This window comes from Mauremys mutica, chromosome 20, assembly GCF_020497125.1.
Source record: "Mauremys mutica isolate MM-2020 ecotype Southern chromosome 20, ASM2049712v1, whole genome shotgun sequence".
In the NCBI taxonomy this organism is placed as follows: domain Eukaryota; kingdom Metazoa; phylum Chordata; order Testudines; family Geoemydidae; genus Mauremys; species Mauremys mutica.
In genome coordinates this window covers 10,522,501-10,545,765 of record NC_059091.1, presented here as the reverse complement: position 1 = coordinate 10,545,765, position 23,265 = coordinate 10,522,501, and the positions used below count along the sequence as shown (strand labels likewise).

The following is a 23,265-nucleotide window of genomic DNA, read 5'->3' as shown; positions in this document are numbered from 1 at the left end:
TTGGGGCTGTGTCCCATTCCCCACCCCCATAAACCAGCCAGTTGGGCAGATGTCTCTTCTGGAGCGTTTTAATTGTGTGTTCCCAATCCGCCGCCCACCCACCTGGCAGCCGCACAGCAATTATCCAAATGGGCTGGCCTGCCCCCTGCCCTAACAGCCAAGCAGCCTGGGGGTCCCCCCCAGCCCCTCTCCCATCCCACCCCCAAGAACCGACACCACAGCCAGGAGTAGGGGGGAAGGTGCCTTGTTGAGAAAAGCAGGTGGAGCTGGGGGCAGCGAGCTGTGGGGGGCAGAGTCTCTGGGAGGAAGGGGCTGCTTCTAGGCCTCCTCGGGGGCCAGCTGGTCGAGGGTTTGGACGTCATCCAGGAAGCGCCTGGGGGTCAGGATGTGACTGGAACCTGCGGGGGAGACAGGTGGTTGGCAGCGGTGGGCACAGTGGGGGAGGCATGAGGCTGGCATCACCATCTTCCCCATCCTTGCAGTTGGATCCTGCTCTAGTGCAGGGGGGGAGGAGACAGCCCCTCCTACCCACCGCGGCCTGGCACCGCACCCCTCGTGCCGCTGTACCCTGCATGGCCAGGCAAGGATCCACCCGCTGACAGTGTTCCTCACCCTTGGGTCTTAGAGGGGTGTGTGCAGGGGGTGAGCCATATCCCCATGGGTGTTCCTGGGGGTGTCTGACTGGGCCCCCACACATGGTCCCTGGGCAAGGAGAGCCCTGGGGAGCCAGAGGCCAGGAGATCAGGTGGCTAGATACAGGCCATGTGGGGCCCCCATGCGGGCAGGTGGGGCCAGCACATCTGTTCCCAGGCCCACCGGATGCAGGAGGACAGAGGGTGGCACGGGTGCCCTGTGGGTGCTGGGCAGGTGGTTCTAGGGTGTCCACCTCCCAGAGGGTCCCGACTGTCCCTGACCTGGGCATTCCAGCCACCCTCCCCCCAGGACTTGCCCCACTCACCGATCACCACGTCCCACTTGCCCTCGCTGGCCTGGGTCACTTCGTAGGCGCAGCGCATCTCAGACATGGACACCCCACCCAGCACGTAGATGATGAGGCGCTGGCCCGTCGGGTTCTCGGCCGCTGGCTTGTTCTTGTGCCAGTGCCTGGAGTGGGGGCTGGAGGGAGAGAGGGGCAGTGTGGATACCAGGGGCTCGCTGAGGGATGCCAGATGGAAGGGCAGCGCCCCGAGGAGGCTGGGGGGCAGGCCCTGCCCAAGGCCGTGGGACAGGAGACCCAAAGCAGGCAAGAGGGAGTAGGGGAGGGTGGCACCTGCCCTGGGCTGGGGGTGCTGTCTACAGCCCGGCCAGTCCCTTTCCTCCATCCTGGGCCCTGGTGTGCTGAGGGACTGCTGGGGGGCGGGAGACATGCTGAGAGGGGTCCAGGGCTCCAGGCTCTTGGGCACCCCCTCCCCTGTAGAGGGCCGGGTCCTGGCCACGCACTCCCAGGCACAGAGGCTCCTACACCCTCGGGGGGGAGGGGGGAGGATGTCAGGGCTCTGCCCCCCACAGCCCAGCCAGGCTCAGCCTTACCTGACAGCAGCCTGGGAGCTGGTGGAAGGGACCGGGTCTGAGACGAAGGGCCACAGCTCCCTGTCCAGTCTGTCCTCAGTGATGTCCTGGTGGGGAGGGCAGGGGGAGGGCAGGTCAGCAGGGGCCAAGCAGCAGGAACCTTGGACCTGGTGGCCAAGCCAGGCCCCACTGGGGGGAAGGGCTGGGACAGCTCCTCACTGAATGATTGACAGTCCCTGGGGGGAGCAGCCTGGGGCCCCCTTTCTGGGGTGGCGCATGGGGAGCCAGCAAAGAGCACACGGACTCCTCCAGTGATGCCCCCCCATCTCCCCACATCCCCCTCAGCTGCTCAGTGCCCTGCTGTGAACTCCCCACCCCTCCATCATTATGGGGAGGGCAGAGACCTCCTGCAGCTGGATCCAGGGCCCCTCACTTGGGGGGGGAGGCAGCCCTCAGTGCCCTTTCCCTGCTGCAGGCAGATCCAGGCCCTGCCTCTTGCCCCATGAGGTGTGTCCCAGCCACGCGGGGGCCCAGGCTGTGAATCCGCTGCGTTGACTTGGACAGGGAAGCTTAAGGCCTGACGAGCTGCGGCTGGCGCTTGGGTGGGGGCAGCGCCCCTGATTGGATTAGGCATGGGATTGAGGCTACCGCAACTGCCTGCTCCAAAATCCCACAGGAGGAACCATCACAGCGCTGGAGCAGGGGCCTGGGAGCCTCCCGCCTGTGATCTGCCAGGGACAGGAGCTCGGGCCGGGGGTGTTAATCCTTGGCCTGGAGGATCCCCAAGCCAGTAGGCTGAAGGCAACTAAATGTGCTCCCATCACCCCCTTGAGGAGTGCCCCACAGGGCAGGGTGATGAGGGGCTCAGGCCCCAGCAAGCGTGGGGGGAAGGAGCGACCATGTCACCTCTCACAAGCTAAGCAGGTTTGGACTCAGGCAGCGCTTGGACAGGAGACCTCTAAGGAAAAGCCACTGGGTGCTGGGGGGTGCTAGTGAGTCAGCAGAGGGTGCTCTGTGACCCCAGTGCGGCACTAGGGGGCGCTGTACTTCAGGGAGTGGGGGGGAGGGCTCAGCAGGGGGCGCTCTCCCTGGCAGTCAGTGCTGGTCCCAGTGCGGCGCTAGGGGGCTCTGTACTGCAGGGAGTGGGGAGGCTCTGCAGGAGGCGCGCTCCCCGGTCAGTCAATGACCAGTACTGTGCTGCAGGAGTTCGTTTTTCAGATGAATGACAAACAGCTGCTCCTCACTGGAGGTTAGGCCAAGGACCCTGCCGGCCATTCAGATTCCAGTGCCAGTCATGACAGTGTGCTGCCTGGATCCCCTGCACTTCCAGCCCTACACACTGATCACCTGCTGCCCTAGACTCAGGCAGTGCTGCTGTGCGGCTGTTAACAGCTGCCTGCCACTCCTCAGGAAGAATTCAGCCCCGGTGAGGGACCCCTGTATAAAACGCCCGTGCCCCCCACCAGAGGTGGCAGCATCTCAGCACCGGGTAAGACAACTCCCCAACACTCGTCTCTATGATTTAAGACCCCGAAGGATGGCAGCAGGAGAGGGCTCTCTGGTGAGCCCCTCACATGGCTAGAGCCTTGCACAGATACAAAAATGTGGATTTGCATCAGCCCGCGATCCACGAGCCCAGTGGTCTCCAAACTTTTCTGATCGCACACCCCCTGCCGTGCTGGCTCCACCATTTGTGCCAAAGCAAAAAAAAAAAAAAAAAAGCCGTGTGGACTCCCAGTCGAAGCGCCTCTCCTGCCGTGCACCCCCAAGGATCCTCTTGCGCACCCCACTTTGGAGACCACTTCACTAGCCGTCTTTTACCTGTATCCACATCCTCACCAGCAGCAGGATGCGCTCACAAGGGATAGCGGGGGGGTGGGGGGAGGGGAAGGAGGTCTTGCAGGGAAGAGGCAGCGTGAGGGTGGGGACTGAGGTTAAGGGGCAGCGTGGAGGAGGCAGGGTCTTGAGGAGAAGGGGTAGCATGGGGGTGGGTGTCAAGAAGGGTCAATGTGGGGGCGGGGTCTCGAGGAGAAGGTGCAGTTTGGGGGCGGGATCTCAAGAAGGGGCAGCGCGGGGGCGGGCTCTCGAGAATGGGCAGCGTGGAGGGGGTGGGGGCAGCATGGAGGGGGTGGGGGCTGGGGGGAAGGGGTGTCTTATCAAGTGATGTTTCTGGGGGGTCACGAGCGATGGTACACGACAGCAGCAGAGCATATTGCATCACAGGGGGTTGAGGGGCGGGGCGCTGGTATGGTGACCAGACAGCAAGTATGAAAAATCGGGACAGAGTGTGGGGAGTAATAGGTTCCCATATAAGAAAAAGTCCTGAATATCGGGACTGTCCCTATAAAATTGGGACATCTGGTCACCCTTGGTGCAGGGGCCCCGCCCGCTCCAATCCCAAATCCTGCTGCCCAGGAGCTGGTGGGGACGCTGGTGCTGCTCGACCTGCAGGACAGGAAGCAGCGCAGTGGGGCAAATGGGTGCCGGACAGCCACTGGCTGCTGGCTGGCGGCCCCGAGCGCGCTGCGCCCCCCGGGCTGCATGAGCCGGATGCTGTGGGCCAGGCGCTGCTGGGGAGTAGAGACTGACCTGGTTGTCTCTGCAGCCGATCCACTATCTGCAGAAATGGTGCGCGGATATGCAGGGCTCTACACATGGCTGACCCCAAACCAGCCCCACCCCTTGGGCCCAGCCTGCCAGGTGTGACCCCCCACCCCCAAGGCCAGGAAGCAGATGGCCAGGTACCTCCATGACGTCCTTGAGCCTGGGGGTCCAGCGGGAGAGGTGGTAGGTGGACTCCAGCCGCACCTTCCTCTTGGGTTGCAGCTGCCCACTCTGGGGGAGGAAGACAGAGGGGGTGAGAGGCAGCAGGGAGGGGGTGTGGGATGGGAATGGGGGCAGACAGGGAGAGCGCGGCCTATCTGAGTCGCTCCAGCCGGGCTGGCAGGGGAGAGGCAGAGAAAAGAACAGAATGGATCACTGAGCGAGAGAGAGAGAGAGAGAGAGAGGAGGGGAGAGAGACTGGTGGGAGGACAGAGCCGCTTCACCCCATGCAGTGGTCACCAGCTCCAGCTCCCTGGCGATCTGAGGTCCTGACCCCCAGGGTCCTCTGCAGGGGCAGAAGGGGTCACCCCAGATGGGGAGTAACTCAGGGTCACCCCCATATGGGGAGGGCGTCACCCCACTGTACAGGGACAGAGGCCACCTCTGTGCTGGGAGTTGGTCACTGCCATAGGGGGGCACCCCCAGGATGGCCTGGGCTCCCCTGTGCAGCACAGATCTGCCCCTTGGCATGGGTACAGCTACCGGCCCCTGGCCCCATCCCCTTACCCCACGCCTGATGGAGGTGCCCAGGAGCTCCATGTTGCGGATGATGTCACCCTGCTGCTGGATGCTGGCATGCTGGATCAGCTTGCTGAGGGTCTCCTGGCTCACACCTGCATGGGGAGACACAGGTCAGCGCTAGCACCCCTGGGACGCACCCACAACCCAGGCACATTCAGTCCGTGGCCCAGGAGTCCTAGTTCCCTGATCAAATCCTGAGATCCTGCTCTTCCCACCCCTCCCAGAGCTGGGGATAAACCCAGGAGTCCTGGCTCCCAGCCCCCTTCTAACCACTAGACCCCACTCCCCTCTCAGAGCTGGGGGTAGAACCCAGGAGTCCTGGCTCCCAGCACCATCCGCTCTAACCCACTGGATCCCAGACAGTTAATGATTGAATTCAGGTTCTTGCTGCTCCTGCCTCCACAGGTTCTCTCGGGCGCTGGGGGCAGGGGTCTCTCTAGCTCCCCCCGGCAGTGCAGTGGGAGCCCCCCTCCCCCTGATCTGGGCTCCCCCTTCTGCGGCCAGTCAGGTGCAGTGTTAGAGCCATGGTCTGGCTCTTTAAGGCTGTGAGGCCTTGAGCTGGAGGGAGGGCAACCCCCCCAAACCATTTACTGCTGCTTAGTGCAGAGGGGGAGGCCTGGCAACTCCACAGCACCCCCTGGCCAGGAAACTGGGCAGCCAGAGGAGCCACATGAGGGCACCTGGCCTGGGCAATGGGCGCAGGGGCAGTGCCTGAGCAGGGTTACAGGAAGGGCCCCGGAGCAGGGCCCTGCCCCACCGAGCCAGCATGGGGCAGGAACCGATGGGGGACGAGGGACTGTGCCAATGTCAGGGTCAGGGAGGTTCCCCAGGCCCTGGTGAGCTGGGGGAAGGGGCTGGATGCAGCAAGAAGCAGGGAGCTGGTCCAGGGAGGACACAAGGGGTGGGCAGGGAACTGGTCGCAGGGGGCTCAGAGGCAGAACATGGTGTCTGAACAGCCTGCAGGAAGCAGGGCCGCCCAGAGGATTCCGGGGGCCCGGGGTCTTCGGCAGCGGGGGGCCCTTCCGTTCCGGGACCCGCCGCCAAAGTGCCCCGAAGACCTGCGGCGGGAGCCCCCCCGCCGCCGAATTACCGCCGAAGCGGGACCCGCCGCCCGGCCTTCGGCGGTAATTCGGTGGTGGGGGGGGGGTCCCCGCCGCGGGCCTTCTGGGCACTTCGGCGGCGGGTCCCGGAACAGAAGGGGCCCCCCGCCGCCGAAGACTGGGCTGCACTTCGACAGCGGCGGGTCCCGCTTCTCCCCCCCCGCCCGGCCCCGGGTCCCGCTTCTCCGCCCCCCGCGCTTGGCCCCGGCCGTCGCTTCTTCCCCCCCCACCCCGGCCCCGGCCCTGGCCTCCGCTTCTCCCCCCGGCCTCGGCCTCTTACCGAGCACGTCGCCGGCAGGGCCTGAGCTCCGTCCCGCTCAGAGCCGCGTGGTGAGGGGGCGGGGCTGTGAGCTCCACGCCGACCGGAGGCAGCTGCCCCGCCCCCTCCCCACGGCGTTCTGAGCGGGGCGGGGCTCAGGCCCCATTGGAGCTCCCAGCCCCGCCCCCTCACCACGCGGATCGGGGCGGGGCTCAGGGTCTCGGCCGGAGTCTCGGCGCTTGATGCGCCGAGGCTCCAGGAGAGGGGCGGAGGCGGGAGCCTCCGCTCTTCTCTTGGGGGCCCCTGCGGAGCCCGGGGCAAATTGCCCCCTTTGCCCCCCCCTCTGGGCGGCCCTGGCAGGAAGGGAGGGATGTTCCCCCTCCCTGCAGAGAACGGGCTGGGAGCTGCTCAGGGTGCGTGTCGACATCCCCCCAGTGCTGCCCCCTGCAGGCCTGTGGCCTTACCGTTGTTCAAGATGTAGAGCAGGATGATACGGAGCTTGTCGTAGGCCGGCACGCTGGGGTCCAGCAGGACGGGCACGATGATCTTCACGGGTTTCTTGATCTTCTCCCCATCCACATCCATCCCCATGGCCAGGTCCTGGGGGGCGAGGGAGGTGCACACACAAGGCCCAGGTCAGGCCGCTCCGCTTCCTCCCACCCCCGCAACAGGATGGGAGATGCGATGGCCCCATGACCCACAGCTCGTCTACCCCCTGTGCCAGGGCCCCCTCCTCCCTGGGGTCGGCTCCCCCTGGGGTGCGCAATGTGCCTCCAGAGAGTAACCTGAGCCCCATGTCCCCTTTCTGCACCCCCGGTGCTGCATGGTGGGGCTGGCCCTGGCTCCAGCGAGCCTGTGGGTCTGAGACCCCTTTCTCCGGGCTGAGTCATGAGCCAGACTCTGCCTCCCAGCCAGGCTCTGCCCACAGACCCACCTGCTCCACGCCGCACAGCTTCTCCACCGATCCTTTGAAGTGCCGCATGCAGTGCTCAGCCAGGTTCAGGTGTGTGGAGTACTGCGGGGAGAGACCGGGGCACGGGGGAGTTTACCGCATCACCGGCTGGTCCAGAGCACCTGCACCCCCCAACCCCCAAGGAGGGCCCCTCAGCCAGAGGGGCAGCCCCAACCGGCTGTATAAGGCCAGTATATAGGGATTGTTTTGCCCAGCACTGATGTGCAGCCACCTCTGGGGTGGAGCGGGGCAGCTGGAGGGGAGGATCAGGAGGAGGAAGCAGCTTCCAAAGCAGCCCACGGTTTCTCTGTTAGTCACCACGAGGCTGGGGGCTTGGAGACCAGCAGGTGTCGGGGTACCTGTGCCAGTGGCCAGGAGCTTTCCGTTGGCACATGGCCCAGTGGCACCAGGAGTGGCTCCAATGGGCTAGTTTGGAAGCCCACCAAGGCCCTCTCCCGAGAGCTGCAGCAGCAAGGCGTGGGCATTACCCAAGGGCTGCCATTGCTGGGGCATTGCTACTGCCCATGGTGCCACACAGCACCTGGGGGGGAAATGGCTCTGCCCGATGGGACAGGTCAGCAGCTCTCATCAGGCAGTAAAGTAGAGTGCCCCCGAGTGCCCTGCTCCCCAGAGAGTCCCTACTGTGCCTCACCAGCCCCACAGAGCACCCTGCCCCCCATTACCCCACTGAATGCCCTGCCCCCTGCCCACTAACAGCTCCAGCGCCGTTACCTTGTTCAGCTCTTTCTGGTACTGGGGCAAATTTTTCACCATCTGGGACAGGTCCTCGATGTTGGCCTGGAGGGAAGCAGTGGTGAGATCCCGGCCCCTCCCAGCACATGGAACCCCCTACCCCTGCAGGGCAGAGGCCTCGCCTGGGCCAGGGCGGGTCACTCAGGCCACACATGGCTGTGGCTTGGGTTAGACCTGCTTTTCCCAGGCGAGCTGGAATGAGATGGGAGCCCCACAACCCGAGCGCCCCTGAGGTGTAAAGCGGCAGCAGGCCGCGGAGATGCCAGGTCTGGCTCCCTGCAGCTCTCCCTGCGCGGCCCCGATCCTGCTGTCTGACCCCGCCCCATGGGCCCCTGCCCTCCCCCACTGTGGGGAGCTCCAGAGCTCTGGCTGGGGGGCAGGGGGCTCCACATATACTTCTTAGCCCGTTACAGGTAAACCCTGGGAGCAATGGGACAGCCCCCCCCCCCCCGCCAAGGCCTCCTGGGGCAGCAGAGCAGCCCCTCCTCCCCATCAGTGGCAGTGGGATGGGTCCCCCAGTCCCGGACTCCCCCACCGCACCTTGTCCATGGTCAGCCTCTTGCTCTCAGAGAAGGTGTGCAGCAGCTCCGTCACCTTCCTGCAGCAGGGAGAGGGGTCAGGCCGGAGCCAGGCACTGCCTTCAAGGTAGGGGCGCCCTGTCCTATGCTACAGGGGATAGAGTCCCCATCCCACGGGCACCAGGGTTTTTTGCCTCGAGAGCCTCATATGGGGCCGGGGGAGTGTGGGGGGCTCTTCCCAAGTTACCCCAAGGCAGAGAGTTCAGTGCACCTCTGGGGGCTCCTGGCGCCTTGCTGGGTGGGTCTGGGGGCAGCAGCAGGCCCAGTAGGAGGTCGGTGAAGGACTCCCTCAAGGGGGCTGTGAGGCGCATGGGGAGATCCTAGGATCGGGGGAAGACAGTGTCCAGGGGGATCTCCGAGAGGAGGTGCAGACAGTGGCTCTGGAAGGGAGCGCTCAGGGGTCCTTTGGGGAGAGGGGCTGGGGCCAGGGGGTCTCAGCACTCAAAAAGGAGCATGTCTGAGGGACGGGCCCCAGCACTGGGTGGGAGGGGGAGGGGGAGTCCTGGCAGTGAGCAGGAGAGGGGTGTGTTGCGGGGGGGTGTCCCTGCACTGGATGGGAGAGGAGTGTATCCAACGGGGAGCGGGGTTCCAACACTGGGTGGGAAGGGAAGGGGAGGGGTGTGTCCGAGGGGGCCCCAGGGTGGGGAGGGGTGTGTCTGAAGGGGATGGGTTCTGGCCCTGGGTGGGGCACGGTGGGGAGTGTCCAAGGGATGGGTCGGGCACTGAGGGGCGTGTCAGGGGCAGGGCTGAGCGCGCTCACTTGGAGACGTCAGCGATGTGCATGTGGCGTAGCTGCACCCAGAATTCGTCGTCTTCGTCCAGCAGCGCCTCCTTCTCCCGTGAGTCGCTGGTCCCCGTTGTCTCGTACCTGCGGGGGAGGGGAGACGGGGTCAGGCTGCGGCACCCCTCCCCCAAGCCTGGGGGCTGCAGAGCAGTGCAGGTGCCTGGGACACATCCCCCCCAGCCCGCCTGAGGAGGAGTGCGGGGTGCCCCCTGCTGGCAGCCAGGCCCTACTTGTAGGTGTCGTTCTCGATGCTGAGCAGGTCGTAGGCCATGGCCTGGTAGGTGAGCTCGTGCAGCAGTGGGGACACCAGGTCGAAGCTCCGGTCCACAATCAGCAGCTGAGAGCGGGCTTTGTCGGGGCCCTGGGGCAAAGGAGAGAGACCCGTCACCCCCTGCTCTGGCGGAGGGGTCCTGGCTTGGCTTACATGGCACAATCCAATGGGCCCTGGTGGCCTGAAACTTCACCACTCGCCCTCTCTGCGGCCCAGCTCCCAACCCCAGGGGAAAGCCAAGAGACACCCCCCAAGCTAGCTGGGACATACCCTGGGGTCCTGACCTGACCGGCAGGGAGAGCTCCCCACCCAGCTGTGCTGCAACGCCCCCTGCAGGGATGGGCCACCTGCCCCTCGTGCAAATAGCAATGCCCCCCTCCCCCAAGCATGCTCTCTGCTCGTGCCTCTCCACCAACGGGAGCATGCCCCTTTCAAGGCAGCCCCCCAACTACCCCCTGCCCCATATGCTGTGTGGGGGCGGGGGGAACTACACCAGAAGGCCCTGGCTAGTCTATCGTTAACCAACATCAGGCCCAGAGACTCTTTGATACAAGGTCCCAGAGGGGGACAATGGGATGTTATCCCGATGCCCCACCTTGCATCTGAGCTGGGACCCCATGTGAGCCTCTAGCTCCCCGCTCCCAGCCTGGGTGGCCCCCAGCATCCAGTTGGACAGAGACCACTCAAATGGTCAGCATCTCAGACCCACATCATGGGCGGGCTGGCCCAGCCCCTGCTCCCTGCCTGATCAGCATGCACTGCCCTCTTGGCGCAGCAGGTGGCGATAGGAGACCAGCCCTGCGCTCCCACGGCGGACGGCTCTGAAACCAGCTCCAGCAGCCCCAGTGGAACCCAAGCCCACCCAGAAGCACCTCAGCAAGGGGCTGCGTCTGCTCTTCGCTGGGTAGCACAGACAGTCTGGGGAGCGGGGAGCGGAGACGTACAGCCCCTGACGCTTCCCCAACTGTCCCACCTCAGTACATGGCCCGATTTTCAGCCACACTTGGAAGCAGAACCTTGGACCAGTCACCACCCACTCGCTGGCAGGTCTCCACAGTCTCTGGGTAAATGTGTTGAGGTTAGGGTGACCAGATGTCCCGATTTTATAGGGACAGTCCTGATTTTGGGGTCTTTTTCATATGTAGGCTCCTATTACCCCCCATCCCCGCCCTGATTTTTCACACTTGCTCTCTGGTCACCCTAGTTGAGGCTGATGGGGAAGCGCCTCTCTTGGAGGAGTATCTGGCCCCCACCACTGTAGCACTATCATTGCTTCATCCTGCCTCCCCCCAAACCATGCACGTGGGGCTGGGCAGGGCTGTCACCCCATTGCAGAGGGGGATGGAGGCCCAGAGAGGCTGGGTGACTCACCCAAGGTCACACAGGGAGTCTGTGGCAGAGCAGGGACATGACCCCAGAGCTGAAGCCATCATTGCTCTCCAGACCTACCCAGCCTGGGTGGGTTGCTATGCCCCCCACCTCTGGACTCTGCTCACACCTTTGCCAGTTAGGCTCTGCTGGAGGGATACCCGACTGCAGATGGGGCCTGGCTTAACCATCGGGTCACTCCACCTTGCCCAGAGCAGAAGGGTTTGAGTCAGCACTCCCGGCCCTGCGGTGGGCGAGCTGTCTGGATTCTATTGATGGGGGCTGGGCAGTCAGGACTCCTGGCTCCTATTCCTGCCTCTGCCACCTACTCCTGGCACGCTGGTCCATGCCTCAGTTTCCCCCGGGTAACATGGGGATAGTGCTTACACCTGTGACAGGGAGGCTTGGCAAGAGCCTCAGGAATATCCCTGGGGGGATTCACAGGAGTAAGAACAGCAGGGTGTGCACGGAGCAGGACTTTGTCCTCCCCAGCACCGCCCAGCTCCTGAGAATAGCACAGATCAGACAGGGGCTGCAGGCTGGAGCCAGCTCTGCTGCAGCAAGTAGCTCTGGTGGTTAACAAGCATGCTGTCAACCCCTTCCCTGTGTAGACGGTTTGGGCAGCCAGGTGTGCGCGAAGCCGTTGCTTGCTTCTCAGCCCTCCCAGGCTTCCCGCGTGAACAGCTGATTTGCGGGAAGCGGGCGGGGGGGGGCGAGAAACGGGGCGGAGCACAGGTGAGCTGGGGCTGGGGTGGGGAGCTGGAGCACCCACGGGGTCGGCGCCTAAGGTGCCACTTTTAGGTAATATACTGAGGGGGAGCGGCTGCTCCCCCCAAACTAAGCTCTTGGGTCACTTAAACTTACCAGTTGTTAAATTTAGAAGCCCTTTTAGAACTGGTTTTCCCGCACAGGACAACCGGTTCTAAAAGGGCTTCTAAATTTAACAACTGGTTCCCGCGAACCGCCTCCAGCTCACCACTGTGTCTACATGTAAACCGCTGCAGCTGCGCCGCTTCAGTGACGCCGCCTTTCTCATGCCCCCGAGCGACGCAGTTACACCGACCCAATTGCCTAGTGTAGACCAGGCCTCAGTCTGACCTTGGTCAGTTCTCAGGCGAGAGCTCCCAGCTTCCCTCACTTATCCCCCAGCTCAAACCTTCCCAACTCTGTGTTCTCGAGCTGGGGGCCCTGCTCCGATTCCCTGCTGGGAGTGTCCATCCAGGAGCCCTTGGAGCTGGCACGGTCTTTCTGGCTCCTAAGCTGATCTGGGTTGGATTCTCTTCATTTCACCAAGACAGGGAGGTGACAGCCCCTCACACACCATGATTCTTACCTTCCCTGAGAGTCCTTCCCCCCCATGCCCCGCCAGAGAAGCCATGTAACATATAGGGGAAACTGAGGCATGCACTGGCTTCATAAAAGATATTACAAACATTCCCAGTTGGCCACAGGTGCACAGTCTCCCAGCAGCTCGGCAAAGGCTGGAAGCAAGAGCAGAAACAACAGGAGGGAGAGATCTGGGCAGGCTTTGGATTTTACATCACTTTGCTTCTCCTAGGGGGACAGGAACCTCTGAGTTTCTTGTGCGAGAATCCAGGGCGGGGTGGGTTTGCAGCTCCCCTCTGCTGGGGGTGGGACGGGGACGGCAGAAGCTGGGGGAAGCCCACAGGCCAGGGCTGACTTGTGGCTAAGGCTCAGGAGAGCTGGGTTCTAATCCTGCTCTGGCAGACTCCCTGCATGCCTCAGTTTCCCATCTGTAACACAGGCTACCCCACCTCCCCTGGGAGGCTGAATTCACTAGTGAGGTTCCGATACCGTGGGGATGGGTGTAGGCGCACACACAGACAGGAGTGTCCAGGTGTGGAAGAGGCTCCGTGTGCAAAGCTTAGTTCTGTGATCAAACAGCCCTGTTTATAAACAGAGAGATTGTGCTGGGCACACACTTCCCCAGGCGGTGCCTCGGTTTCCCCATCTGTACAGAGGAGATAAGGACACTGGCCTTTGTAGAGCACTTTGAGATCTGCCCAGGGCCAGTGTTAGAGAAGGGCTGGGGCCATTAGTCCCCACACAGGGAATGCTATTGTTCTGCCAACCCCTCAGGATCTCCAAGCAGGTCTAGACCCCACCCCTCCCCCAGCCAGGATCTCCGAGCAGGTTTGAAATCGCTCCTCCTTCCTTCTACTTCTCATGTGCTCCCCCCGCGGCTCTGTCCCAGGGCGAGGGCACGGCCGGCACAGCTCACTCACCTCTCCCATGCTGGGCTCGTATTCCTTGAACACCTTGAGTTTGGCCAGCACAGCACGAGCAAGGTGGAAGTTCTCTTCATGGTCCCTGCAGCAAAGACAAACCCTATGGGTCAGAAACCTCTCCTCCCGCAGGGGCACACACACTTCCTGTAGGAGATGACCAGGTACCCTTCTCCCGCTGGGCACACTCACTTCCTGTAGCGGATGGCCGGGTACCTCCCGGGCACACTCACTTCCTATAGGGGATAGCTAGGTACCCCTTTCCCCGGGCACACTCACTTCCTGAAGCAGATAGCTGGGTACCCCTTGTCACAGTGTGGGGGAGACAAGGCCCTGCACCCCCAGCTTCCTGCGACTCACCATGACTCTCAGCCAGCCAGTAAAACAGGTTTGTTTAGTTGACAGCAACACAGTCCAAGACAGGTCTTTCAGTACAGACAACAGGACCCCCTCAGTCAGGTCCATCTTGGGGGCGCCAGGGAGGCCATTTTCCCAGCCAGCTCCAAACTGAAACTCCCTCCAGCCAGTCTCACCCAGCCTCCCCCCCGACTCCTCCTCCAGCCTTTGTCCATTTCCTGGGTAAAGCTCCTGGCTCCAACCCCCCTCCTTGTTCTCAGGTTACATGCTCAGGTATCTGGCCTCAAGGAAAGTCTCCCATCCCCAATGCAGACAGTCCCAGCAAAACTCCCCTGCAACCTGCCCAGGTCAATACTCCCCTCTCCCTGCTGCATCACAGGCACCCACGCAGTATTCAGAGAAAACATTAAGAACATTCCCACTTCGTCACACCCCTTCCCCCGGCACACTCACTTCCAGTAGCGGATGGCTGGATACTCCTCCAGGGTTTCACACAACGTGGCAATCTGCTCTGCCAGCATCTCCTGCTCCTTCTTCTTTTCCAAGGAGCGGTAGGGGCTGAACCAGATGTGGAAGGTCTGTGGCCTGTCCAGGGAGTACACCTAGGGGGCGAGGGGAGCAGAGATCAGACCCTGGTGCCAACTGCTGGCAGCCAGGCCAGCTGTGCCCCATACCACGACCCTAAGATGCGCTGTTGGACCAGACCAGCCTGGCAGAGCTATAGTGAGCCCCTAGTGAGGGAGATCCCTTTGCCAGAGCCACTCCTGTTGTGGCAGAGGGACAGCGGCCCAGAGATTCATGCACCAGCCTGGGATGAAGACTCCCCGGCCTCAGGTCCTTACTGAGCTGCAGACTCCCAGGTGCCCTCGGGGTGTGTCTCTGCCCTGGAGAAGTCAATGTTGGGGGAGGGGGCTTGGCCATGCTTCTAGTCTGGTGAAAGCCCCAGTGTAGCCACGGGCAAACCTGGCATCAACGCGCGTCTGCTGCTGTCGCTTATTTCACTGGCCGAACAGAACGAGCCATTGGGGCAAACGTGCTTGGACACCAATAAAACAGTATCGGCCATGAAGGGTTTGCTGGCGCAACGGGACGGGTGAACCAGCAAAGCCTCCTGACGGACACTCAGCTTATACCAGCCAGAGCTTCTCTTGGCACAGCTGGCACCGGTACCCCAGATGAAATAAGCTACAGTGGCGAAAGGACTGCTTGGCCAGCATATCGGCATCTACCCAGGGGCTCTGCCACCACAGCTGCATCAGTTACAGGGGGGATTTTTTCTCTCGTCTCCGTGACAAACCCAGACCAACAAAGCTTGTGTGTGTAGACCAGGCTCATGTCGCTCTGTGCCTCAGTTTCCCCATCAATGCAATGGGACTGACAACACAGCCCTCCCCTCAGGGGCATGAGGGGGGAAATCCACTGACGACACAAGGAGGGGATGGGGCGGTTGGGCAAAGGGCAGGCGTGTGGAGTATCGGGCTGTCTTGCAGGCCTGGTATAAACCATCAGTAAGAGCTGGTAAAGCCGGGGAGGCAGGGCCCTCCTCCCCCAGACATCTAAGCCAGCGATTCCCCGTCTCACAGGGTGTGAGCAGCCGGCTAGTCCCTGCTGCCCTGTGCTGGCGATAAACCCAGGGCCCTAGAAGGGAAAGGTTCCCCCCCACCCCCCAGCCACGTTGAACACTAAGGGTGGGGTGTCGTACGTCACCGTCTGCCCCGCAGCCCAGCTCCTCCAAAGCCCGGCCACCCCTCACCTGGCTCTCGTAGGGCAGGAAGGCCACGTTGATGTCCTTGAGGGTTTTGATGGCCTTGGTGACCCGTGACTCCCTCAGCTCCTTGACCAGAGGCTCAGGACAGGCTGCAAGGCGAAGGCAGTGGGTGGGGGTGACAGGCACAGGGCTCAGGACCCCCAGCACAGTGCCGCCCCCCCAGACAAGGCCAGGATGGGCACAGCAGGGGCAGTAGTGCTGCACACCTGTGGGGAACCTGGGCAAGCCAGCAGGGACACACAGGAGTCAATGATGAATCCAGCCCCACCAAACCAGAGTCACGCCGGGTTCTCGCCTTCTGCAGCATCAGCAGCGAGGGGGGGCCACAATCTCTCCTGTGCAGCCCCGTCTCACACCCTCCCTCAGCCCCTCCACAGGGGGAAGTGACTGGAGTGTACAGCTCAGGATGATGCACAAGGAGGAACGGGGACTTGGGCTCCCCCTGCCGCTGTAATGGGCAGGGGCGGCTCTAGCTTTTTGGCCGCCCCAAGCAGTCATGCGCGGGAGGCGCCCCGGAGCCGCGGGAGCAGCGGACCTCCCGCGGACATGACTGCAGAGGGACCGCCGTTCCCGCGTGGCTCGGCTGGACCTCCCGCAGCTGCGGACGGCTCGCGGGTCCGGCGGCTCCGCTTCAGCTGCCGCAGTCATGCCTGCGGGAGGTCCAGCCGAGCCGCGGGACGAGCTCGTCCCGGGGCTCCGGTGGACCTCCCGCAGGCATGACTGCGGCAGCTCCGCCGACCCAGCCTGCCGCCCCCCCCGGCAGCAGGGGACGCCCCCTAGATTTGGCCGCCCTAGGCACCAGCTTGTTTTGCTGGTGCCTAGAGCCGCCCCTGGTAATGGGGAGAAGCAGATGTGACCCTGACACACTGGGTATTCTGGTGGTGTCCCATCCCCCCACCCCAGTTGGGACTGATGGGAATGGTAGCCAGAGGCCGCCTTCCTGGGCGCACGCTGTTAGCCGTGTTGGCTGGAGGCAGGCCCGTGGGGGAGAAGGAGGGGGGAAGGGGTAGGTGGGGTCGTTCGGTCTGGTCTGCTGGGGCACTGGCCTGCTGGCAGAGAGAGACCCCCCACCCCCACTGTGCCGCTGGCCAGGCTCCCAGCTGGGGAATCCGCTGCCTCCTGATACTCACGGCTGATGAAGAAGACGTGAGCCGCCTTGTAGTTGAAGGTGGGGGTGCCCTGAAAGTCACTGATCAGAGCCTGCACTGACTGCACTGACTGCAAAGCACCAGCCGAGGCCCCTCCCTGCTTCCCGAAGGGCCCAGCCCATGCCCAGCCCCTGGGGACTCAGGGTCCAGCATGATGCTGTCAGGAGGTGGGCTGGTTTTCACCCCCCCTGGCTCTTGGCTCCCTCCCCACCTGGAACAGGACATGTGCCCATGTGCCCGGGACAGCCTCAGGGCCCAGCCCCGTCTCTCGCTGGCACACAAGTGTCCGTGCTCGGCCACAGACGGGACCTGGCATTGGCCTTGCTGCTGAACTAAGTGGGCTCTGAGCAGTGCCCAGGGAACAGCCGGCCGAGCAGCAATCCCAGGCAGCCGCCATCAGGGCCCGCTCCCTCCCCTGGTGCCACACTGGGCACCTGCAGCTTTGCCACACCAGCTAGCCAGGCAGGGTGTTCGGAAGCTGTTCAGACTCCGTGACCGGCCATTGTGACAGGTGAGAACCTGGCTGCCCGGTTGTCACGTTATTGACGTGAACAGGGACCATATAGAACATGGTTTTAGTGGAACCAAATCTTGTATAAATGCGGTCAAATATCTAAGACAAGGTTGTGGTTTGCTGGTTATGGTTATGCTAGCTGTATATGTGTATCATTTTTGTAGTTGAAGTTACAAATATTGGCTCTAGACTGTGTGTATTTCAAACTTCTGCCATGCTTCTGGGTGCCACCTCACACAAGTTGGTGTTAGCTCTGCCTAGCCTGCTTGATGGCTCATTAAGGATCATCAGCTAAACAACTGACCTATTGAGAGAAGGCAGATATGCTTTGAGACTCAGCAAAGTATGCAGGGACTTGCCTATGTGACTCCAGACTCCATTTTGCTGTAATTTTCCACAGTAAGAACAAAGAGGTGTTCTTACACCTGGAAAAGACTATAAAAGGCTGATGCCTCATCTCCATCTTGTCTTCAGTCCTGCTTCATACTTCTGGAGGGACTTTGTTACAAGGAAGCTCTACACAAAGGACCGAATGACTCATCCCAGCTGTGGATGTACAGTACTCCAGAGACTTGATTTGAACCTGCAGTTTATTCTATCACTGCTACAAGCCTGAACTAAGACCTTTGCCGTTACTGTATGTAACTGATTCCATTTGACCAATTCTAGCTCTCATCTATATCTTTTTCCTTTTATGAAAAAACCTTTAGATTTTAGATTCTAAAGGACTGGCAACAGCGTGATTTGTGGATAAGATCTGATTTATATATTGACCTGGGTCTGGGGCTTGGTCCTTAGGGATCAGGAGAACCCTTTTTCTTTTATTAGGGCATTGGTTTTCATAACCATTTGTCCCCATAACGAGTAGCACTTGTGGTGATACTGGGAGACGGGAGTGTCTAAGGGAATTCCTTGTGTGACTTGTGCTTAGCTACTGGGGTAAGACCAAAGTCCTCTGGCTGGCTGGTTTGGTTTGCCTTAGAGGTGGAAAACCCCCAGCCTTGGGCTGTAACTGCCCTGTTTTAAGCAATTTGTCCTGAATTGGCACTCTCAGTTGGGTCCCGCCAGAACCAGCATCGTTACACCAGTCCCGAGCCCCAGGCCCCAGCTCGCAGGCCTCTACTACAGCGCTCCATCCGTGGGCAGCACCTGTGGGTTCTGGGCTGCACCATGCTCCGCCAGTGCCCCCTGCCCCTGGTCTCCCTCCACTCGCCTCCCTGCAGCAGACGCAGGAGCCTCCTCCCCCACAGCCCCTGCTACGTGAGCCTCTGCCTCAGCGATTCTCCTTCGCTTTGAGTCTCAGCTGAGGTTAGACTGACCAGATGTCCTGATTGTATAGGGACAGTCCTAATATCTGGGATTTTTCTTCTATAGAATCCTATTACCCCTCCAACACCTGTCCCGATTTTTCACACCTGCTATCTGGTCAGCTTAGCTGAGGTTGCCTCTCTCCACCTGCTGCATCATCCCATCCAACCCCCATGGGACTGCACTGCGGAGAGGTCCGTGGGACAATCTGTGCTTCCCGTGGCAAAGAACACGAAGCCCAGCTCTGGGGAAGCAGCCTCTTGGGGGGCCCCTACTAGCCCCATTCCCATCCTGAGGTCGTGCTGCGCATCCCCCCGGACAGCGCCACCTCCAGGCAGCACGAGGAGCTGCCCCGGGGTCTCCCCTGCTCCCCATCCACCTGCCCCAGGCCCGAGCTCCTACCTTCTCCACAGGGCTGAGCAGGTAGATGGCCTCCAGGCTGGGGATTGGCTCCCGGCACTTGTCAATATCTTCCACAACTTGGGGAGAGCAGACACTGGGTGTGGGTCAGTGCATCCTAGCCACCCACCCCAGCTGCTCTCCACCGGGATGGGGGGAGGGAAAGCCAAGGGGAACAGGGATGTTCGCTGGCAGCAGGCTGGGGGTTTCTGCAGGCTACAATGCAGCAGCTGCTTTGATGTGGGGCCATGGGCTGCGATGCTGCCACAGTACGGAGCAGGGAGGGAACATCCCTGTGTACTGTGCTGGGGGCACCCCGCTAGAGCCCTGGCTCAGCTCTGTGCCCCTCAACCCCAGGGCTCCTCCACCCTGGAGCAGGGAGCCAGCATTCCCCCTCCCCAGCCAGGACCCTGCCTGCAGCGTGGGGGAGGAGCAGCGAGGAGTTAACGGGAGCTGAGAAATGCGCTGAAGAGGTTCCAGGGGCTGAAAGCGCCGGGCTAAGGGTACTAGAGCTGGCTGGGAAGGTACCAATAGCAAGGAGGGCATCTAGGGGGCTGCAAAGGGAGGAAACTAGATGCAAACGTGAATGTAGACAAGTCAACTCCCCAACTGTGAGGTGTGTCCAAGGGGGAGGGGAGCCCTGGCGGGGGGATCAGACGGGAGGGAGGGCCCACTCACGTGTGATGCCTTCGTTCATGATGTCGGACATCTTGCAGCATGACGAGAGGATGCGCGTGCTCGGGTGGTCCATGATTAGCACCTGAGGTAGCGAGAGGGGAGCTAGTCACTGCCCTGAGCCCAGCTGCCCACCATCATCATCCATGGCACAGCCAAGGGAGCAGAACGACTGCTAACGGCAGAGCCGATGGCTCCCGGCCCAGCCCTTCCACAGCAGAGCAGCAGGGCCGTTACCAAGCCTGCACTTGGCTGAGCTGACCGTGCTAAGGACTGCGTGAGGAGCGACAAGGAAAGCGGCTCTGAGCAGAGTGGCTGGTATGAGATGTAGGAGACGGAGACAAACCTGGGACCCCCGGCCATTCGGAATGGCTCTACCCTCCTAGACTGGAGGAGATCAGCCTCTTCGCCCAGGTGACAGGGTGAGTGCAAGAGGCAGGGACAGAACCCAGGAGTCCTAGCTCCCAGTGCCCTGCTCTGATCCACCACATACCCGGTCCCCAGCCCTCGGACAGAACCAGGATCAGGCATGGAGAAATGGAATGAGAGGAGTCTCCATGTTCCCCTAGGAAAGCCCTGTAGGCCATCGGCCCAACATCTCCACCACCTTCCTTCCGTGCCGAATGAACTCATTGCTCTGTGCAGCCCAGCATCCCTCTGTACCAGATCCAGCCACTGGGAAAGCTAGTCCCCTGTGCTCCCTCTGCCGCACCGGCCTAGCCCACTGCTCCACACACCCCAGCCCAGTCCATGCCGGGGGCTCAATAACCTGCCTGCCCAATGGTGCATACTGCCCCCATGCTTGGCGTCTCCTGTTCCTCCTCCCACCCAGGCTGGCTCACTGGGCCCAGTGGTCTGATCCGGTGGGGGGGGGGGGGCGGATATGGGGCTAGCTGGACAAGCTGGGTCTGATCCAGCACAGTGGGAAGACAGACATACCCAAGCCTAGCTGGGGACGGATGATGGGCTAGACAGAGCAGGGATCTGATCCAGCCTGGAAAACCTCAGGTTCCTAATGAATCCCAAGAGGCTGGAGGGGGAGGAGCACAATATATGGATACAGCATATCCCCAGGGGGACACCAGGGCAGCAGGCCCGGCCGGCTTACCTTCCATTCTCCTTCCTTCTTCACGCTGCGAAAGACAACGCTGAAGATCTCTGTGAGGGAAAGAGACGGGGATTAGTGGTGGGGCAAGATGGCTGTGCCCTGAGCCAGGACCCACTGGCTAGTAGAAAGACCCCTCGGGGAAGTGGCTCAGAGGCTGCTTTCAGGCCAGCTAATGATGTGCTCCTAGCAGAGCCCCCAGTCACCGACCGTGGTGGGCTGGCAGGCTAGATGGGCCGTGGCTCTGATCACCTTTCCTTTCTGCCAGGCCAGATACGAGCGCAGCTGAACTAAGGATCTGACCCCATGCAGCAAGAGACAGGGCCGGCTCTAGGTTTTTTGCCGTCCCAAGCAAAATAATTTTGGCTCCCCCCCCCAGAGCCCTGAGCTCCCCCCCGCTCACCAGTGCCCCCCCACCCGCACTACCTGCAGCCCCAGCACTGGGCTCTCTCTTCCGCTCACCCACCCACACCCCCTGCCATCCCAGCACTGGGCTCCCCCCCAAACGTGGGATCCGCTAACAGCACACGGCAGCCGAGCCCTGGCCTAGCTGCGACTCTGTCCCCATGCGGGTGGAGCTTCTGGGCGGCGTGGAGCGGGAGTACTTCCAGGTGGTGATGCAGCTGTGGGGTGGCGCGGAAAACGTGGCCTCCTCCCTGGGCTTCGCGGCGCTGCTGGTGGCCGAGGTGGATCAGTTCGTGCTCACCGCCCTCACCTCTGACATGCTGGTGGCCGAGGACCTGGAGAGCCCCCCAGACCAGCTGCTCTTCAGCCTCACGGTGCCCTGGCCCAGCCCTGGCCTTTTAAACCCCAGGTGTGTGGTTTGGATTTAGCCACAGGCCCCGTCCACTGCAGCCTGGGCTGGAGATTCAGCAGTGGCCTGGGCTTCTGAAGTAACGCAGCCCTCACAGCAGGTCAGGGTGTTGTGAGAAGACAAGGACTAACAAACACCTCAGAGTCCAGCATGCACAAGGCAGCAGAGGCCATGCTGATCGAGTGTCAGGCTTTAACTTGTTCTCTCCTACATTACAGCTATAGCCTAGGCCAGTTCTGCGATGGGGCTGGGCTGAAGCGTACTGCTTCACTATGGTACAAAGTGGCTATGATGTCATTTTTCTCCTCGCACGCAGCCATTACCCGTTCTGACAGGCTGTTTATAACACTAAGATTACTAGTTTTCAGAGGTGGTCGATGGGGAGAGGGAGGGGCGCAAGATGGAAGTTTCGCCTAGGGCACAAAATATCCTTCCACTGGCCCTGGTGGGAGTCACCCCAATGGAAAGAGATGCTCCCCCAAGGTGCAGCTCCTATGGCAGGGGGCAGCCCTTGGGGGGTGGGGTAGACACCCTCCTTCCCCTTCTGCTGTGTGACAAGCAGGTGATGGGGGAAGCTCTCTGCTCCGACTGACACCTAATCCTCCCCAACTGGGCCCTGCCCCCGGCTCCGCACTTACTCTCACGCACCACTGCCTTCAACCCGGATGGAGCCATCTTCGCCTCCTGTCACGTCCACTCGAGTCCTGTGGGGGGAAGTGGGATTCAGCTGTGCATGGGGCAGGGCTGGAGTCAGGACTCCTGGGTTCCGCCCCTGCTCTGCTCCTGCCCTTGTGCACGCCCTGGCCTCTCCCTGCCGTGCTCTGGGGAGTGTCTGTGACCCCTCACAGATGGATGGGCCCAGCCCCCCCTAGTGTCACTGACGGATGGGCCCAGCCCCCCCAGTGACTGATTTCAGTATAAAGCAACTGAGGTGCTGGTGGGTCGATGTCTGCAAGGCTGATGACGGCCGAACGCTGCAGCCCCCCACTTCTGGCGCTGCGGGGGCCAGGCCTGGGCACCCACGGGCAGGTGCCTGGTGACAGGGCCACGCAGGTCCCCACTGAACCCCCACCTGGTCACGTGGGGCGCAGAGGGAGGCAGGGGCCTCAGGCAGGCTTAGAGCGAGGACGGGGTTCGGGTAGTGGGGCCTCAGCCCACTCCGGTCAGAGCCCCACCCCGACCTGCAAGTCCCCCCTCCAACCAGTGCCCCCCTCAGCTGTGTCCCCCCACCTCCACCCAGCCCCCACCAGCCAGGCCCCTCGCCCCCCACCTCCACCCAGCCCCCCCCAGCCAGGCCCCTCGCCCCCCACCTCCACCCAGCCCCCCAGCCAGGCCCCTCACCCCCCAACTCCACCCAGCCCCCCCCCAGCCAGGCCCCTCGCCCCCCACCTCCACCCAGCCCCCCAGCCAGGCCCCTCGCCCCCCACCTCCACCCAGCCCCCCAGCCAGGCCCCTCGCCCCCCACCTCCACCCAGCCCCCCAGCCAGGCCCCGGGCTGTACCAGGAGCAGGAGCGGGTTCGATGGAATCTCCTTCCCTCACTCGTCACTTCGGGCAGAACGTGCTGGGCAGGCCTGAGCTGCGCACACAGTCACTGGGATGGACTGCGCCACTCGGCAGGGAGCTCAGTCCCCCCTGCCTTTAGTGGCGGGAAAATATGGTACAGTCCCAGCAAGGGTGACATTGTCCTTGGAGTGGCCAATGGGGGGAAAAACCGGTTGGATCCAGTTAGGACTGGGCCATGATAACAGTAAACAACAAGATGGCGGTCACAAGGTGGCAGTTCAGACTCCATCTTGGATTGCTGCTTTAGCTTTACAAACTACACATTGAATTTAATAGACACATATTTTAACAGACTATAATCCTATAACAAAACACACCCAGCAGTATAAACAAGTCATTGTCTGTAGGAAATGTTAGTTTGCACTGACTTCACTAATGCTTTTTATGTAGCCTAGTATCAGAGGGGTAGCCGTGTTAGTCTGGATCTGTAAAAGCAACAAAGAATCC

At 61.9% G+C, this 23,265-nt stretch overlaps 1 protein-coding gene across 1 annotated transcript; it reads right to left on the bottom strand.

Moving 5' to 3' along the window:
* Nucleotides 1-236: 236 nt before the first annotated feature.
* On the bottom strand, nt 237-22,911 carry LOC123353395 (syntaxin-binding protein 2-like). The gene is made up of 20 exons (XM_044994427.1): nt 22,755-22,911; nt 21,892-21,957; nt 20,443-20,492; nt 19,338-19,419; nt 18,663-18,739; nt 16,421-16,499; nt 15,276-15,379; nt 13,976-14,124; nt 13,166-13,250; nt 9,511-9,641; nt 9,257-9,364; nt 8,459-8,516; nt 7,898-7,963; nt 7,148-7,228; nt 6,678-6,813; nt 4,840-4,946; nt 4,255-4,344; nt 1,531-1,616; nt 959-1,116; nt 237-398 (listed from the first exon to the last, which is right to left on the bottom strand). The coding sequence occupies exons 2-20, from the start codon at nt 21,926-21,928 to the stop codon at nt 319-321; spliced, it is 1,764 nt and encodes a 587-aa protein (XP_044850362.1). The 5' UTR covers nt 21,929-21,957; nt 22,755-22,911; the 3' UTR covers nt 237-318.
* Nucleotides 22,912-23,265: the final 354 nt, after the last annotated feature.